Source organism: Conger conger, chromosome 12, assembly GCF_963514075.1.
Source record: "Conger conger chromosome 12, fConCon1.1, whole genome shotgun sequence".
Lineage (NCBI taxonomy): Eukaryota > Metazoa > Chordata > Actinopteri > Anguilliformes > Congridae > Conger > Conger conger.
The window spans coordinates 35122298-35142203 of record NC_083771.1 but is presented as its reverse complement, the minus strand read 5'-3'; the positions used below and the strand labels follow the sequence as shown (position 1 = coordinate 35142203).

At 37.3% G+C, this 19906-nt stretch overlaps 1 protein-coding gene across 2 annotated transcripts in view; it reads right to left on the bottom strand.

The window, feature by feature from the left end:
* Positions 1-318: 318 nt before the first annotated feature.
* Positions 319-19906, bottom strand: part of man2a1 (mannosidase, alpha, class 2A, member 1) — a 116306-nt gene continuing 96718 nt past the window's right edge. Inside the window, exons 18-22 of one of the 2 annotated variants that reach the window (XM_061263463.1) lie at positions 13993-14134; positions 13019-13152; positions 10730-10921; positions 7882-7992; positions 319-3527 (exon numbers count right to left, since the gene is read on the bottom strand). In XM_061263463.1, coding sequence (XP_061119447.1) covers positions 3375-3527; positions 7882-7992; positions 10730-10921; positions 13019-13152; positions 13993-14134 — 732 coding nt within the window. In that variant the 3' untranslated portion in view covers positions 319-3374. Of the gene's footprint in view, positions 3528-7881; positions 7996-10729; positions 10922-13018; positions 13153-13992; positions 14135-19906 lie in introns of both variants that reach the window. The other variant, XM_061263462.1, reaches the window with a different exon arrangement.

Genomic DNA, 19906 nt, shown 5'->3' with positions numbered 1-19906 from the left:
TATCAGCAAAAACATGTTTCTGTCCAATAGAGCGGCCATCTTGGAAAAGTAGGTCAAGGTCACAAAACAAATAAATATTGCACCAAATACATAAACATACATCTCTAATACACAGGTACTAGTTCCAGGGCCATTCAATTTATTAAATAAATAAATAAATAAATAAACATTTTAGAGTGGTTTTGGATTAGTGGGTGGACATGGAGTCTGAAGACACATAATTCCTGTAAGAAATCAATGTAGAAAGAAACCCAACAACTGGAGGCTTAAATAAAATAAAAACATTTTCATTTGTTGTTGACACACAAGGAAAACAGAAACATTTCAATATTTTCTTTTATTATTTTCTCAATTATATTACATTTGAATCAGATAGAAAATTCTAGAAAAAAATAAATCCTGAATGAGCAGCAATCTGTAAAAAGAGATACCAACATTATATACCTAGATCCCCACCCAAAATAATACTTGCAGATTTCAAAAGGCAATATCACAAGGAATACTTCGGACTGGGAACAGTGTCATACTTCCAGGATCTTTATGATTATGCCAATCCTCTACAATCATTATAAACTAGTTCCTACCATGGTCATAACTGTGGAGAATGTCTAAGAAGTCATAATCCCCCCCCTTTTTAAAAGGCATGTATTTCCTTAGAGGAGACTATTGCTAGAAAGCTAGATTTCAACATTCAACATCACTTTCTAACACCCCGCAGTACTTACAGAAAAACCATTTTCCATGCATTGACGTAATACAATGAAACAACAGAACATCACAGCATTGTCCAAGCAATGTCCTTACATAATGTGATTAAATTTTGTGTGATTAAGTTTTGCAGTAGGATCACCCATTTTGGAGCTTCAACTCATTCAATTTCAAACTTGAAATCAACATAGTAACAATAAACAAAATCAATTACCATAGGACATCCCACAATCGCCACAATAAAAGCATGTAGCAGCAGCAGCAACAGATGGGATTTGGCCGATTTATTTATGACAGTTGGAGACTCTTCAAGGTATAGCTGGTCTCTGCCAAGATTTCAAGAGAGTCCTCCACTACCACAGGATGTAATGCAGAAAAATGATACCTGTTTTCATCCTCATTTATTAATTATAGACAAATAATAACCACATATGATCTTTAACAGTGCTGCATTGCATTGACAGGGCTAGTCTTATTTATCTCATTGACCTAACGATGAAGGAAGAAATGTTTTTAAAAATAGTCCTTTGAAGAAAGGTAAGGTAACAAGAAGCAAAATAGGAGAAAGCTTAAAAAATGAAATCGCTCTTCCAGAATAACAGATTAAGGCAGTGGTTCTTCAACTTTTGAAAGTTTTTTTGTGGACCACTTGTAAGGAGGGGCCTTCACTTGAGGCTTTGACTTTCCCACATTACGGATAAACATTGTGATCTCATAGATTTACACAACTCCTATGCTCTTCAAGAGCAGAATGAAAGCTCTTTTTTTTTTCCCCCAAATCATTTTCATAATTCTTGATTGGAACAAATGAACCACACACTAAGAACCACTGGTTTAAGGCATTTCCCCTGCTGCCAAAGTGGACTTCACAAGCCAAGCTTTAGAGACAGATAAAATCTGTTCAAATCTGACAGGCTAGGTGAACTTTGGCATCTTTTATTATAAACGCTGAAAAATGCTCAAGCCTTCCAAGCTAACTGCTGGCTCCAAGACAGACTTTTTGCAAGTTTGTGCCTAGCCACAAGTGTTGCAGAGGAGATAGACTCATACAATGCATCTGTTACAGGTAAGGCAGAACACTATGGCATAGTTTGATTTTCAGTGCAGTTTTTGGCATATGTAATGATTAAAAAAAAAAACTTTCTAACACTGTATCCAAATGAATTCACCAAACAATTTATTTTAATTGTTTACGGTTCAGTTTTCAGAAGGACCAGTTTTCAGAAGGATGGATGAATTATTTAATGGCACAGCTAACAGTATAAACAAATATGGTAAGAATTGAAATAACTTCAATGATCAAGGAATGAAAAACTTTGACCCTTTCTTAAATAAAAAAATCTGATGAAATCTTAAAAATCTTAAAATGAATTGATTTGGCTGGTCCTTACTTTTTTTCTTTTTTTTTTGGTAATTTTATACAATTTCCTATCTGACCATTCAAGACATTTTTAAGAAAAATTGTGACATTTTATGTTGTAGCTCAGTTACTGTCCCCTGTGAATGAGTTAAACCAGCCCGAGTCAATTTGAATCCTGGAGGATTCTAATCTAATCCAAGGACGTGTCATGAACTAACACAGTAAACGAAATGTAGTATGCTACATTAATGCAAGCAACCATGTGCTTGAGGTACTATGCATTAAAATGGCTCAGCTTGTATTATAAATATACGGATATAACATGGAAAACACTTCAGTTTGGCTGAGATAGAGGGTAAAATGAACTATACATTTGACAACACTGGTCACTGCCTTTTCTGCCTTGTTGACTTATTACAGGTAACTTTTTAAAGTGTTTTCATCAATTGGTAAACAATTAATTAAACCTGATTTGACAACTTATGGAAAATGTCAAACAGAAACAAAGGCCAATAAATTTGACCCATACTGATGATTGTGATTAACAGGTTAATAGCTGCATTCATTTGCACTGACAGCATAATGTATGGAACACTTAACTCCACCAAAACAAGAGGGCACAAAGATACAAAGACCATTTAGAAAGACTCATTAAGAAAAGGTTTTGTTACGAAATTGAGAAATAAGGCACATTTCAGATTTCCACAAGATTAACTTTGGAACAATAAAAACATAGCCAGCTTGGAATAAACTGCTTCTGACAATGTTGGATGTTTTGAGAAATATATGTTCCTTGTCCTACATATTAAGACACAATCAATTAAGACTGATTGAACATGGCATTGACAATGCATTGAACACAGATTGAGCTATGTGCGACTGATCACATAGGGAAACATGTGGAATTCCAATTCACCTTCATTCAATTCAAGACAAGGAACAATACACCCATCATTTTGAGATCAATAGTAGATCATCATTCATTCCAAGACAAACAAAAGTCGAATCCCCAGATAAAGTCAGCACAGTGAATTTCCTGTTAAAATGCGGAATAAATATCCGCAAAAAGACGGGACCTGAGACTGTGCTGGGCAAACATCTTTCAATAACTCTATATTGCACTCAACTGTGTTGCTTAGAGAGCCTTTTTCAAATTCTATTTTTTAAATCTAGAATTCTCAACTGTTTTTATCTTCCATAACTGGAAGATATGGCCTAGTGGCTCTTGCATTGCTCCAATGGCTGTGTTGGACACAGAAGAGGAGCATCGTCTAAGTGTGTTTGGCAGTCCGTTTGAGGCTCAGGCTCATCTCAGCTGTATTCGGTACGTGCTGATCTCCATAGGATTGAGCTGGATCTCCTTCAGGCTCTTCCCTCTGTCAGACGTGTGCATCAGGGACAACGATGCAGGTGTGATACTCCCCACTGTCAGTTCACCAAACAACTTCTCCACCAGAATCTTTCAGGGTACAAAAAGAAAGATGTTCTTATTACACTGTGGTTCTGCAAAAACTTCACTTCATGTGACACTTAAATTCCAGAAAAATACCCAGAATTCTTTCACCTGTCTTTCTTGATGCATAATGCTATTATTTTCAAAGCATCTTGTTGTCACTCATTCTTTCAAAATATGTTGACTGCATTAGATGAATCTGAATAGTTACTTCAGTTGACTGTCTATTTCTGTCTCCATTTAAGTTACATGCATTACTTTTATTTTACATCAATTATAAGGCAAGCTAGCCAGCAAACAGGATGTTAGTCAGTGCATCCCAGCATTCTAAGGAGTGAAGTGGCAACTCTTAAACTTGGATTTACCGGCATTTTAAGGAAAATAAATGGTTTAACTTGTCACAGCTTGGCATTCTTGTGGAAAGAAATAGGAAATATTATATAAACACAACAGGGAAATTGTATTTGCCGTGGACATGGTTCTTGATCTTTTAATTTGCATACCTCCTAAATTATGTCAAGAAATGGCAATTATGTCAAGTTGAAGGCAAAATGGTAATGGTGAGATGAAATTTGTGGTGACGGTGAGATAAATAATAACCTTAAAACATCATCTTCCCCCTAAGTGCCATGTGTCAAGAAAGACATGGGAGAATTTGGGTAATTATCCTCTCTCCAGGTGTACTTAATCACCATGCCATGGAGTCATTATCTCAGAGTGAAATGAGACCCTCATGATAGAAAACTGTCAGATGAATATGAACAGACAAAATCAACAAATTATTAAAATGCACCAACTACTCTCACCTCTGGCTTTGACTCTAATTAGACTGAAAGACCACATTACAGAAAACAAGAATTAGAGAACACAAGAAAAAACAGAGCAAACCTTTTGTGATTTTTATTATTTCTATAACAGATTTATTACAGACTATACTATATACACCCAGTGAGCACTTTAAGTATTTATTAGACATATTTTTTTGAGTTATTGGTCTTCTGCTGCTGTAGCCTATCTACTACAAGGCTTCAAATGTTGTGTGGGTACAGAGATGCTCTTATGCATACCACTGTTGTAATGCATGGTTATTTGCGGTACTGTCTCCTCTGATGTCTCTCATTAACAAGTAATTTCTGCCCACATAATTTCTGCTCACTCTAGAGACTTTGAATGTTAAAATCCCATGAGATCAGCAGTTACAGAAATATTCAAACCATCCCATCTCGCACCAACAATCATGCCACGGTCAAAATCACTGAGATCGCATTTCCCCCCCCAATTCTGACGGTTGATGTGAACATTAACTGAAGCTCCTGAACCTGTACCTGCATTATTTTTGCATAGCACTGCTGTCACGCAATTGGCTGATTAGATAATCACATGAATAAGCAGGTGTATAAAGTGGTCAATGAGTGTATTATGATATATACATAGGCAAAACAACAAAAATTATACCATTGTCCAAATACTTACAGACTGCAATGAACGTATATCCACAAAGGCAGGAGTGTACAAAGTTGCATGCATGTCTACCCTCCTAACCCAAATCATGGACACTATAGGGAGGTAAAGCAGGTGTGTATCGAGAAAAATACTTCCAGAAAAACCCCAGAAGTGCGAATGCGTTGGTACGTCTTAACTACGAAAATATTTAAAAAGCAACGAAAAGCTGCATAGCAATTATTTTGCAGATCTGGAGCCTTGTCATTTTGTGTTTGTAGAACGATTTAATGCTTCATTTACATATATGAAGTTGTTGTTGTTGTTGCCGTCTATGATGAAATCCGCTAGCATAGCACTTAGCAGTATACCGGAAATGCTATTCAGTAGGACTTCTGCTTTAACTCTCTATAGGCCCCATAGCCCTAAATAATTGTATTATGTCTGGTAGCCTTCTTGTGTGCTTTATTGCTGACTTGATATATATTTGCCAAGCAACACATAATTAATTCTAAGCACTACATGGTTATAACTGAATAGTTTACATTATATTGAATGTGAAAATCTAGTAATATTCAGTGGCTGTTGAATTATTTCTGTGTCATAATACCTGGTAGAGTACTTGATTCAAGAAACAAAATGTTGTACTTCACTATGCATTATTTGTGCCGCATTTAAAAAAGCAAGAACATGAATGAATAATCAAAATACTATAGAACCTCTGTGATACAAACCATTAAGGAATTGGGTGGTTCAGAACTCTGGAATGCTTGTAACTTTGAAAGCAAAGTTAAAATGCATTTATTGTTGTGATTACTTGCCTTTTGAACAGGACCTTTCTTGGATATAAACCTTTTAATAACTTGAGAACTGATAATCATACCACAGCCACATCATGGAATAGAACTGTTTTCCCACAAAATGCTTTCTGAAAGATGTGGCATAGGCCTAATAGCATAATAACTGTTTATTTTATTCTTTGCGACAAAAATGCTCCCCCCATTGAGCTCCCAGCAATGAAAACATTGCAGAGTGTAAGCGAAAATGTCACAAAGAATGTACAGTACTGGCACAAATTAGGGAAACATTATGCTTACGGAAAGAGATTAGTGCTCTTCTCTGGGCCATTTTGTCGGTAAAAATGTATTCAAAACAGCTATCTTCTAATGGTAATGACAGTATGTGAGCATCATTAATTTTATATAAAGTATACAAGCCAAAAACAACTCTTTGCGTGAATATTATCATTTTATGTAGAAGAATATGGGACAAATAAATATATATTCAAGCTGAGTATAACATGTAAGATAAGATGCATTAAACTGCACAAATATGTGTGTATGAACTAATACAGTACATATGGAAAGATGTAACTTATTATTACTTGGAATCATTTATTTATATTTTCTTTATGTCAATATTAAATGTATTACACATTACATTACACAAAATTCAGCATTAACTCACAAACTGTGTGAAGGGCTATGAAAAGGGCTACACAGAAAGATAGCTGATACTAAGCTAATGTATAAAAATAATCCGGAAATATGCAACCACTTCTGGTTTCGTAAACTGCTCAGTAGAGTGGTCAGTCTTGACTCTGAGGTAAACATCTTTGAGGTTCTATATTATAATGAATACTCTGGGTTTTGTGTTACAGATATAACTGTGAATAGCTATACTTCAGCTTTTTAGTCCTTCTTAAAGTGTGTATGGGGTATTTTTTACTTCTCTAATAAGTAATAAGAGAATAAGGCTTTTCTGTAACTACTGCATACTGTACATTTACATACTATACAAAGAACAGAATTGAGAGGGAATAAATAGGAGGGTTGATGAACCCTAAATAATGTGCGGCTCAATATCATAAGTGGGCCTGGCTGAAAGACTCAACAAATCCAATGCTGGTGGAAGCTAGTTTCACTGGGAAATCATAATAATTTGGCAATGAATAACTGTGGGCTCCAGAATTATTGGTATTGATAAATATCCACAAATTTATTTATATTTTCCAACATGTGTAAAGCAGTGTGCTTTATTAATGATTCAATGGAATCAACCAAATTCTAAATATTTTTAAATATTTCAAATAGAAAATTATTTTCCCAATGAACAGGTTCCACAATTATTGGCACACCTGGTTTAATACTCTCTGCAAACACCCCCTGGCAAAGATGACAGCCATGAATCTTTTTCTATATGGTTAGAAAACACATTTGGAGGGATTTTTGACCATTCCTCTGTTTTATGCCTTTTTATTATTGCCCTTACAGAGCTAAGTGGTATGTTTAACCGTTTTTTTTTTTTTTGTTTGTTTTTTGCACCCATTACCCAAATTGTGATGGTCAATTACCATCTGTCTCTTCTGAATTGACAGTTCTTTTGCTTTCCCTATGCTGATGGTTGAAAAAGGGATTTTACATGTGTTCCTGAAGATCTACCATCCTGTAGGTCTTGGAGTGAAAACCTACAGGACAGTAGATGTCCAGGAACAGAGTAGGTGACCCCTGCTCTAGTGAAACAGGAAGTGATGGAATGACACAAAATAGTTCCTTTAGAGTGATTAACTAAATTAAAGTAAAATGTTATTGCCAATTTCACTTTGTTTGATTTTATTTACAATAATTGTTAGGAGTGCCAATAATTCTGGCACCTGTGGTTTTCAGAAAAAATTAGATTAAAAAAAAAGAGTATCTGTATTAAAGTAAATCTGTATTAAAGTAAATGTATTAAATGTAATAAAAGTATATTGTTTTCCCGTATGTTTGCTCAAAAAATCTAAGCAGCTCAGAGAAATTGGAGTATTCATTTCCTCACGGCAGAAAGAAGGATCAGTAGAGTATCTAACACCTCTGTTGATAAGTAGAGGCCCTAGTGGCTTTGTTATCGTCGAATGTGTGCGGAGTGTGTTTCGCCTTACCTTGCCGCGCGTGGTAACGCACAGTAGCCCAGTGTTCCTGTTGGAGAACTCACAGTCAAACCCTCTTCTGTGCAGAATCAAAGCCGCTTCATCCGACGGGCCAGCCCCCTCCTTCTAGAGGTGAAGAGAGAAACGGCTCAGTAGCCAGAAAAGCGCAGCAGTGTTCCCTCCCGCTACAAACACTGGCGCACTTATGAGACCCACTCATTCACAGCTCAGCTGTGCTCGGAACCATTTTCCACACGAGGCAAGACGAGCAGTGAGGAAAATCACTGAGGAGGGAAAGGTTACTGCAGTTCAATGAAGTAAAACCAATAAGCAGCATCTATCCCTAGAGGCTCCCCACAACTTGCTCGTTTTCAATATCCATCCTGTTTTTAATGTCGAGGAGAGGAAATGACATTGCAGACTGGGTCACTATGGACAACAACGGTGTAATGTGGAAATGGTGAAAAAAAAAAAAAAAAAAAAAAAAAATAAACAGCCGCACTGTTTTACAGTTCCACTAGTGGAATGGAATGGACTATTCATCTATCCCCATACCCAAGCGGAGCTCTTGATACTAATAGCTTCTATTGTTGAGGGATTGGGTATTCATATTTGGCTAATAGCGATGACAAAGAACACCAGATGGATTCACTATGCTTGATACAAATTGGTGTAAGTTTCAGATATTTCTAGTCACTGTGAATGCAGACTTGCCTTGAAATAGATGCTCTCTATCTAAAAAGGGTGCACATTCTGGAGAGACACCAAAACCCTCTTAAATTTGCCATCAGCCATGCATGAAATCAATTCCTTTATTCAACAAAGAACAAATTAATATCTTACAGCATGTGTCACAGCGAAGTGAAAACTTTTTGAAAAGAGCTATTTAGATGCATGCTGAGCCAGTGTATGAAATGGTTGAGAAAGATACACTGTATTTCCGCTCTTTAATCTCTCTCTCTCTGGAATGTAGCAAATTGAGTCTGCAATGACCAGATAAAGACACAACAAAAGTGGAACGGATCAATCCTACCCCATCTAGAACAGTTTATTATCAGGAATATTATTAACAAAAAAATGGGGAAAAATAAGGATCCCCTAGTGCAGGTACTATCATTGTTATACATTTATTTTTCATATCATCACAAAATATTTTCTGCAAATTGCAGACAAAATCTATAAGTAAGTTATATGCTGAACAATGTCCCAGAAGTGTAGAATGCAGAGAAAACATCTATTAAAAATACTGTTACAGACATGAGGTGGGGGGCTCTGTGGCTACGTGGCAGTCTCCAATATCTTACAAGACTGAATGGATAGACATCTCAATCATTTGTAGTGCTCAGGTAGCCTGCAGAATTAGCTTTTTTTTTTTGGTAATATTCACTCATAAAAATGCTAGAATTAAAAATATTGACTGCACAGTACCAACCTACTCCAATAGTGGTTCTGTTTTTTAAAACCGCAATATCAAGTCACCAGGACAACAGTGCCTAAGGTAGTTATTGTTCCTTAGACCTGATATCAAGAGGAAATTTGTCATCAAGACTGCTTTCATCTCCATCATTGAAGTACTTTACAATAGAGTGTCACTATCTTTAGACTTGTGTTCGCTAGGATGGCGTCTTGCGATAGGCTATGTAAGCTGTTTATTGTTGTTCTTATGTAACCTTATATCACAACATGCATTGTGTTGTATAACAATTGTTTTATAGATATAATCCATTGTCAAATTAATTTGCAAGGACAAAGTTCTGATGCTTGTTGTATTCTTAGCACTTGAAATTGTAGTTACTTCCAGTCTTTCAGCGCACTGGTTATGGTTATGGTTTTGCACTTATATGTCGCTCTGGATAAGAGCGTGTGCCAAATGCCAATAATGTAATGTCATGTAATCTAGAGCAGTGGTTCTCAACCTCAGTCCTGGAGGACCACTGTGCATGTTGGTTTTTGTTCAAACCACATTTGCAATCCCAGAATTTTAACAAACTGTAAAAAATTTTAATTAGGTGCTTTTCATGTTTCTAGGGTTTATTTACCCTCTTAAGCCAAATCAGTAGTAAAATTTCCATATTCACATTGTACTTAGTACCTTCACTGAATAGTTAAAACTCAAAAACTGTGAGAGGAATCTAAATAAAATAATTCTGGTTTGCTAATCTGGTGCTGTGATAATTGTAGAAACAGACTGTTCTATGAAGGCTTTTGGAATACTTCATAGATAAAAACCGCTCCTCCTATAGCTTTGTTGCTGTCATGCAAATTCCTCTTCTGCCGTTCAGTTCTATAAGCGACTGTCATCAGCAGGACCCCTGCAGAACAGGCCACTTGCAGCTACACCTGACATCTTGGCGGATCCTTTTAATTAATAATTGAGCAAACTGGCATTCATCACTGACCCCCCCCAAAGTAATTAGAGAATTCTTGAGCGTGAGGGGACAATGCATCAATCAGGGTGGAAAAGCGACGACGATGTCATAAGCACACAGCAGGGATCAGTGACACTGCTCCTCTCCTTTCATATACACCTCTATCTCACTGTCTGCAACTACCAAAACCATGGCCTGACCCAACTAAACATTTTTAAAATGGATAAATAGTGTTCAATGTACTGATAACAATGTAAATGACAGTGATTTCATGATCAGAGCACAATTCAGAAGAAATATTTGATGAAGAATTTTGAAGAAATTGTCTCACAAAAAGCTAGCAGTTTCCGGTGTTTAGGCTAATCTGGAGGAAATTAAAACTTAAATGCCGCTAGAGTGGAAAATGTTTAGATCTTCATCTTTTGAAATATACAGGGCCCTCATTTTTCACACAGCTGTGGAGCAGACAGAGGGTGCAGAATCTGCATTACCATGGACTGGATGGTGCGCAGGTTGACCATGTGAACGTCGCAGGGCAAGGACGATGCGAGCGGGCTGAAGGACGACAGGGAGAAGGACTCAAAATCCAGGCTGACAGCCATGGGAATGAAGGGGTGGTTCAGGTACATGGAGGAGATGTGGCTCAACAAGGAGGGGTAGCTCACGGGCTGGGCCTTTTCTCTCTGAGAATGAAAGTTAGACCAAAAACACATTTCAACAAAATAATTATTCTCAATACATACAGTGCAGTCCGTAAGCATTTTGACATCCAAATACGTATGTACCTCACTGTATACACAAGACTAGTTTTTTGTGCAACTAAATAAATAAAAATAATTTTTTGTAAATCATTCAACATTCCATTTTCCCTTAATGGATATGCAATTGGACAGCAGATATTTTAATGGAAGTATTATAAGCATTTGCATTCTTATAATGCTTAATTTTCAGGTAATTGTCTTTTGTTGGACAGGGATGATAGGCAAAACACCCACACCATGCCTGAATAAGCAGGGGACAGAGACGTGGATGTGGTATTTTTCAGTATTTGTGCAACACTATGAGAATTTGGAATGAGTACATCACAAAGATTTGTTCAGATCACTTTGAAACCAATCATTTGTAAACCAGACAACTGAGTTCTCTACGAAAGTAATGAATTACCTGCGGGAAAAAAGCAATTGGCAATAAAATCTATGGAACTAAATCCATCAATAAAACTTAATGAAAAATTAATCTTAAAATTCCAATTTTCACTGACATGCAAATACAAACCTTGTTTAGCTAAGACTGTTCAATGGCCTTAGTTTTAGTTGGCTGCCAGAGTAATCAGGATACGTTTAATATAATCAGCACTAAACCCCCTATCTGACTTCTTCATACTATGTGATTAAGCGTTTTCTCCTGGCTTTTGCTAATTCTACTGCAAATTGTCTTGCTTTCAGTTTTAAAATCAATAGTGGCTTAGGAATTACAGGGCGAGTTTAAGTGGATATGTTAAATTCTGCAGCACATGGAGAACTCTGCAAAGGTTTAATCGAAAATGTTGCACACATAATTCAGTCCTGGTGATGTAATAAAACTATATAACTGCTGTACTGTGGTTCAATGGCAACCTAAATGTGGAAGGCCTTTCTTATATATCCACAATAAATTAATAAAGCAGGTGGTTTATTTTCTTTACTACTACTGCTACTACTACTGGGGTTACTTCTCTGGGTCACATGTATCAAATACATCATTTGGATTATACAGATTGTTGTTCATAATATATACAGCCTATTCTGTTAACCGACATTTAAATAAGGTTAAGATAAATTTAAAAAACCTTGCTATACCATATAAATCCCTTTCCAAGAATAAGTAATGACTGCTGGGATTGCATTCTAGCCACTAAACATTGTATTTATTTAACTTTCTACAAGTACGTAATCTAGCTAAACCAGTGAATAATGTTATGTCTTGGTGTGTATTCTGCTTACAACAATAAATGTCGGGAAAATATGCTACCAATGAACTCAGCTGGTTTTGCATTGCCTTATTGACTAACTGCCATGGGAATTATGTATTTTCATTCTTTTTATACTATTATTATTTATTAAAGTTCTATGCTTTTTTTTTACGTTGTGTGCATGCAGCGAAACTCTCCATATAACATTTCTCTCTGAAGATAAATTAAAGCATATTCCACATGATTTCTTTTACTTGTCACCAGTAGGTTGAAAGGTTGAGTCCCGTGAGGGGAACTGCTACTGCATCATTCAGCATAGTGTTTAACCCTATGGCTTTCAAAAGTGGCATCTATAAACACCTGTCTATGTAAATTCATCACATCTTTAAAATCCATGCCACATTAATCAGCTTAGATTAGTATGTCCACTAAAAAATTAAAGTGTTTAATATATAAAATCAAGATAATGGAAACACAAATAAGCTTCATTTCTACTTCTATATTTCATACTTTCTGGTTTTTTATCACCAAACCATAACTTTCACCACAATAAAAAAAAAAACTGTTAATGAAAGCATAAATGTGAGTTGAAATTGGCTTTACAGCTTTAAAAAAACACCACCAAAATTAATTGAGCAATCATCTGTAACACTATAAGGACAAATGTTCACTGAATGCAGGCCTGTGTCATTCAGTTACAATCTATTTATTTCAAATTTGTGTGGAGATTCTATATTGCGTGTTAAAGATGAAATCTGTGGTTAGATCAGCTACACTTTCCTCCTTTAGCATTCATGTCATCTGGCTAAGGACACTGCAAAAGCACTACCTCATCCAGTTGGTTTCGCTTTTCCAGGAGGAGACGGAATATATTGGCTGTGATTTTGTTGTCCTGGACGCCCTGGCCCAGTCCACGATTATCATCTTGCATCAGTCGCCGATCCATCATCACCTCCAACTGCCCTGAGTGGGGAGAGGTGAGAGAGGTGCACTTCATTCCCAGAGCTTGTCTGGATAACACTGGACAATGCTGATAGCCAATACTCCAACTAGATCTGGGGAATTTTAAAGGGTGACCTCATGATAAAGGTATCATTTTAATGTTTTCTTAATCACAGTTACTGAAAGTGGGTTCATTTGCTTTTAATTATGAACATGATATTATTTAAAATAGATTTGTGGACACATGACCTATGTCAGGCTATAAAAACTACAGATGCAGCAGTAGATGGTTTACTACTTACGGGGTTAGCATGATTATGTCTCACTGTGTAAAGTATGAGTATGAATATAAAATATAAATACACAACACAAATACAAAATGATATCCCTTTTGCATCAGCCTCAAGCTATCCAGGCAGCAACCACCATTGCAGTAATTTCTGGGATTTAATTTGCATGGTACACTTGATCATAATAATTCATAAATGTCAATATTCGTAAAAGGTTTAAAGACCTATAGAGCAGCCATACTTAGAAGCCTCTACTGAACACACTTACAAGGTTCATTTTACAGATAAGAAAATAAAATGGACTGGACGATTCAAGAGTCAATTGAATGTTAACAAAGTTGTAATGTTACATAAGTATGGACAAATGTGGAAAGAGATTTAACTACAGTGAAACCCAGCTTTTCCTTTTCAAAAATCACTACCGACATTGAGTTTAACGTCCGATTTTGGGCCAAACAGTATAAGGAACTTAACACAAAAGAGCCCTGGGTCCAAAGCAAATTTCAAATGTTTGGTAAGCACCCTGAATTGACTATGGTTTAAAAGCCGGTGCTTTAAACCTTGTGCTCACCACTTTTTAAGCTGGCCACTCCGAGGGACTGGCCAGAGAGCAGGGTCAGTCGAGCACTAGTGTCCTGGATATATGCCATTGTGGTCATTGGGTAGAAATTCGCTTGAAGTGGTAACTTTGCCATTGTTTTTCTGGGCTGTATCTGTAATTACAATCAAAACACACAAACAAATACATTAACAATCGCATGAACCAAATGTACCATACCAAAGGGGGAAAAGTTAATATCTGTAGCTCTTCAAAATTTGCATGACACAACTTTTCTGAAAGAAACTCATTAACATTGATTACAGTAAATCTCCTTTAATCCCTCAAAGCATGTCCAGAAAGTCAACAACTTGCAAATGAGTGCTTTGGAGAAATAGTCTTTCTAGAGATTTAGCAACAAATCAGATTGCTGCTAATGTTGGCTCCCAAGCATGTCTTCCTATAGACACTGTAACTAATCCTGTTTCTCTTTTTTCGTGTTTCTGCATTTAACAATCTCATTTTTTGGGGATTATCCTTCACCTCTCAATTCCAAAATGGATCGTGCTGCAAGAAAGAAGAAAAACAGAATAGGCCTTGAAAACTACTTTTTTCAATCAAAGTACTTGACTGGAATAATGTATGTTTCAAAGTAACTTGAAACAAAATAAATCCTTGGGATGCTGGTATTTCAAAAAGGTTTTTATCTGTGCTGCCCACACTGTTTTATCTCTCTGCACATCATGTTGTTTTTCCATTCGGTTTAGAAGTGTCAGACCCAAATTCTCTGATCTATGTAACTGAAATTAATAGTAAATACAAACGTCTTCATTTGTATCTGTCTGTAAAAATCATAAACTGGAAAGGGAAACAACTCATTATACAGTATTTCAGTACCGCACAGTATAACCGACTGCTTTGTGTGGACCAGAGCGGAAAAGCAGAAAGAAACATAAGCAGCTATTCTCTACCAGAACCAGAACCAGGTAAACCAGTGAATCTCTGCTTTGCTCTCTGCTTTCAACAAAATATTAAAAAAATTATGTCAAGGGGCACAATAGGAAAACAGAAGTCAAAGCCATGGGTTAATAAAATGACATGGTGGTACTAGCACTGCCACCCCTGCTTCTCACCAGCTCCCCTGAGCAGTCATATCCAACATGCAGTTTACTAGGTAAAAAAGCTAATGAGGCTAGAGATGATCAGACTACAATATTGTATATGGGAAGTCCCTCTTTGGTGGCATTCCACCGGTTCAATTCAAGATAGAAACCAAGAAGCGTATTTACATCAGGGCAGCTTTTCAGAACAAATTTGTGTCACAATTCTCAGTAGATATGAAAATATTTGTTTCTCCTGAATAATACAGCACAGTGGTTTGAGGCTCATTTGATATCTTGGACCCATGAAAGCCATTTAGCCAACATATGTGTTCCACACTGTCAGCATAATTTACAGCTGCATCTAGTCCAAACCCGCAATTCCCATAGAGATCCATTCAAATTCAAAGAGTTTTAGTGTCGCTTTAGGACAACCTGAAAATAAGATATCCAGACTGTGATGATGTTGATATGGCACAGACATCAGGAAGTCATGTTGTGCAAAGAATATGCAACAAAATACTGAACATGACTACATTGCTGTGTCCCAAACTTTATGGTGCCCTGAAATGGGGGGAACATTTCAATTTCTATAAATTAAATGTATAAAATTCCCTTTATTAAAATCTGACAAGGATTTTTATTGGAGATGGATACTGGAAAGACTGGGTCAGAGTTGCTACCCATCCAGGTCAACAGTTCTGTGTGAATCCACACACTGTGGGGCCACACCAGTGGCCTGTTAAAACTGACCATGCTCCTTCCTGTTGGTGAAATGCGGTGCCCCTACAGTGACTCGCAAATGAACAGAACGACAGTGCCCTTAAGCCACATGTTTGTATTCCTGACACACTTGTAAGTCCAGCTACAGTGGAAGAAGACAGATGTGCTCTGAATTTTTAAGCATCCAGCAATTTCCCCCCCTCTTGCGTTCGGGACCTCAGGATGACTCAAATATGTCCAATGTATTTACACCTTGAATTACTGCCCATGCACAATGCGCAGCACTCGGTCATTCCTGTAAGTTGCCCCCCGTTTCTGACACAATCAGACACTGACCGCTTGCTGTCCTTCAGGTCAAGTGTGAGGAAGCCAATTCCCAACAGATGGTAAAGGCTGAGAGCCCTTCCATTTATTTTTTATTGACAGCACTAATGGGGCTGCAACACGTGATGCTGCCACTGAAACTGTTCACCCTCACCACAGCCAACACCCTAGGGACCTGGATTAGGTTGGATCTAGCTGGAGAGGTCACAAATTGTTTGCCTTCCCCCACAACTTAAATTCAACCATTAACACGGCAGTAATGGAAAGCAAAAGCATATGCATCTTCCTGGTCCCACAGACTTAATGTTAAATGCATGCTGCTGCATTTGCATAAAGTTACAGTTTATGGTGCAACAGTAGTTCAACCTTAACCACATACGGTACCTAACTGTACAAAATTATATCATTACCCTGCTTACTGCAAATGCAATCATTCACAACTTCAACTATAAAATGAAAAACCTGAAAGAAATGTCCTTTCTTTGTTGATTTCCTCAAAGGCAAGGGTAATTTCCTTCAGTGCAATTCAGAGCTTCTAGCTAACATGCAGCATGGATACATTTCATTATCCTTCACCCTCAGGTGAATGCATCACAAAAATGTACCTGCAGCAATCAAACAAATCACTCAAAAACCTAAAACAAAGCAATGTTTGGCTATTATGCGTTCTTTTTGGGGCTACAGTGATTCTGTGTAAGATGCAATTTCAGTAAAAAACACTGCTTGTGACAGCACTGTATTTAGAGGCCTAGAATAAAAACATTTTATTATGAAGAGAGACTATAGTATTATAGTGAGCATGGTATGTATTCTCTTCCATTTAAAATAGCTAAATTTGAACTTAAATATGTCAATCATTTCAAAACCAATCTCAATGCCATTTTGCAGGGCAACTAGAATGGCACTTATTGGCTATTGGCGGCCTGAAGCGTAGTGGTTACGGTGAATGACTGGGACACGCAAGATCGGTGGTTCTAATCCCGGTGTAGCCACAATAAGATCCGCACAGCCGTGGGGCCCTTGAGCAAGGCCCTTAACCCTGGATTGTTTCCTGCTTAGTCTCATCAACTGTACGTCGCTCTGGATAAGAGCGTCTGCCAAATGTCAATAATGTAATGTAATACAGAAATATGCACGCTTTTTCTAATTTCCGACTGTACATTTTATCAAATTTGAATTAGACCTCGAGATTCTACATTTCATTGATGAATTGCCCAAAGACTTAACATGGTGAGACACAATGCTAACATGAATGAGGATAATCTAAAGTTCTAAACGAACATGAGACCGTTATATAGCAAGGTTATCACAGGATCTCTATGGTAATCATGCAGGATCTATCAGGTAATCATTAGTTTAAAAAAATGTATGTTACGTACCAACACAGTTTGTGGGCAAGCTATGTTGAAAGAGGGATACACATATGTGGTCCCAAATAGGACACATGGACGTGTTGGAAATAAAGCATGCTTTAGAAAAGTGCAAAATAAGTATATTGCTAATATACTTTAAATAGCCAAAATTGCCAATACACTTTGCTGTGAACTACTCTAAGATTATGAAGTCTTTGAGAGGTTTGAATCTTAAACAATCTGCACAGTGGTGAGCACATTTTGTTAGACATACAGTGAACCTTATACATGGCTGTAACAGTTCTCAGACATCCTGTCTTTTGAGGCTTTCAGCAAATGCAAACATTTCACTTAAAATATATATTTTTGTGATTAATAATATCTAATGAGCGTTTTTACACACACATGCATGCATGCACGCACATGCACACATACAGACACACTATCGATAAGGGAATAGCTAAATTCTAAGGGCATTCAGTGCAGCAGTTACTCAATAAGAGGTTTAAAGCCTATCCATACGCCCCTTTAGCTCAAATGTGAGTTCTCTACACCAAGAAAGGCACTAAAAGTATTTAGATTGCTGAGGGAACTTGGGCTGGAATTTAATCAAAGCTTCAACATGTCACCTAATCAGATACAGCCAGCCAGATAACTGCCGTTTTTAACCGAGGGAGAGGCCTTTTCTGCTGCAGGAGCCATCATCAGCACTGTGATTTAACTTTTTGATTATTGGGAAGGACAAACCTTTGATCTGACCTGGTTGGGTTCCAGCCGTTATCGAATGAAAATGCATCCCCCAAATCAAAAATTTCTAGGAATGATTTCAAAGTGGAAATATACAGTTTTCCCCAAATTATGCCAAGTTATGATGATTACACATTATGGTGTGAAATTATGTAGGGGAAATGTGTGCATAAACACTAATTAGTTTAATCAGTTCAGAATAAAATATAGGCCCACCACAGGAATGCCATTTCATTTTGGTCGAATTCATGACCAACACATTTGCTAAATATTTTCTATTGTATGGGTACAATAGAACCATTTCGATGGTTCCTTTGTTTCAGACAATACTGTGCTACCAGATTTAAAAACACACCGTTAGAAAAACTACTTCCTCAGCTTACTATTTCAGCTTCAGAAAAAAAGAATCGAACATCAGCTTTTTTTCGTAAACGTGTACAACTCAGTTTCGGTTAACTATTAAAATGTTTAACCGCTCACACACCTACTAGCAGTCAGAAAAACAATGGAGTTCTGAACTTACGGAACTGTTCTGCAGAGGCATTAATTTTGCTATATAAAGAATTGTGAATAGTTCTACCTTTCCCTTTTACAAATTCATCCATGTCTATTCTTTTTGCACCCTCATGACTTTCTCGTTTTGCAGGGATTTTCCCACCTGTTATTCTGTCGGTATTAATATTAATTCCTTAGTTGGACCACCACCTTGGTTTTTCCCCCCTTTTTTTGTACACTGCCCATCATCATGTCATATTCTCTTCACACCCTCTAGCCAAAAGTTAATTTTATTATACATTATTCTATTATAAGAAATAATTTTCTTGTGGTAGGTCCATACCAATTTCTCAATGCCTTGCAATCTGGATTTGTAAGCATGCCATATTTCAGATGTTTTTTGGGTGTTTCCTAAAATTGCAAATAAGGGCGTTTCATTTATTCGACTGCGTAATGAGTAACAGTCTTAGTAAATCGGCCGTTAATGTGTCAGTATCTGAGACTGCAAATGGGTTGCAACAGAGCAAATGTTTTTGCTTTGCGACTGTTTCCTTAGCATATGTGGCCCTGTGCGTTTTTGGCTAACATGTCATTAGCAGCTAATCAACCACAGAGCCTTTAGGCGCCATTATCAGAGTAATGTTCATATCCCTCCACAGGTCGTCTCGGGCCTCTTTTCAACCTGCGCTCCTGAGACCACGCTGACCGCCAAGGCTGTATTACACTGTGACTATCCTGCCCCTGACAGCTTTGTCTCTTTTTGTGAAGTGATGCCAACCACGGAACCGCAGGCTGTGAGGGTTACAGATCTAATTCCAATACTCTGCACCTCACACACAAAGACACAATACGGCCAGCGTGTGCTGTCAATAATGAAAAAAAAAAAAAAAAAACTCTCTGAGGACCCATTTACAAAGCATGTGGCGTTCCGTGTCAGCATGATTTCAGACAGGGTTAATAACCTTTCTGCTGTTTGGGGAAGGAGATGATACCGGACGCCGCAGGCCGGTGCCTGTCCATTAATTGGTGGCTTTCCGTTCTCTCCACAGTGCGAAGAAACATTGTCTCTGAGAGTATTCCAGTGCATTTTCTCTACTGTTTTACTAAGGATTGTGCCATGAGGAAATAAAGGGGGACCATCGGGCTGCATGTACCAACCATTTATAAACCTGCTTTGTATGGACCACATTGGTGTGTCCAGCAACA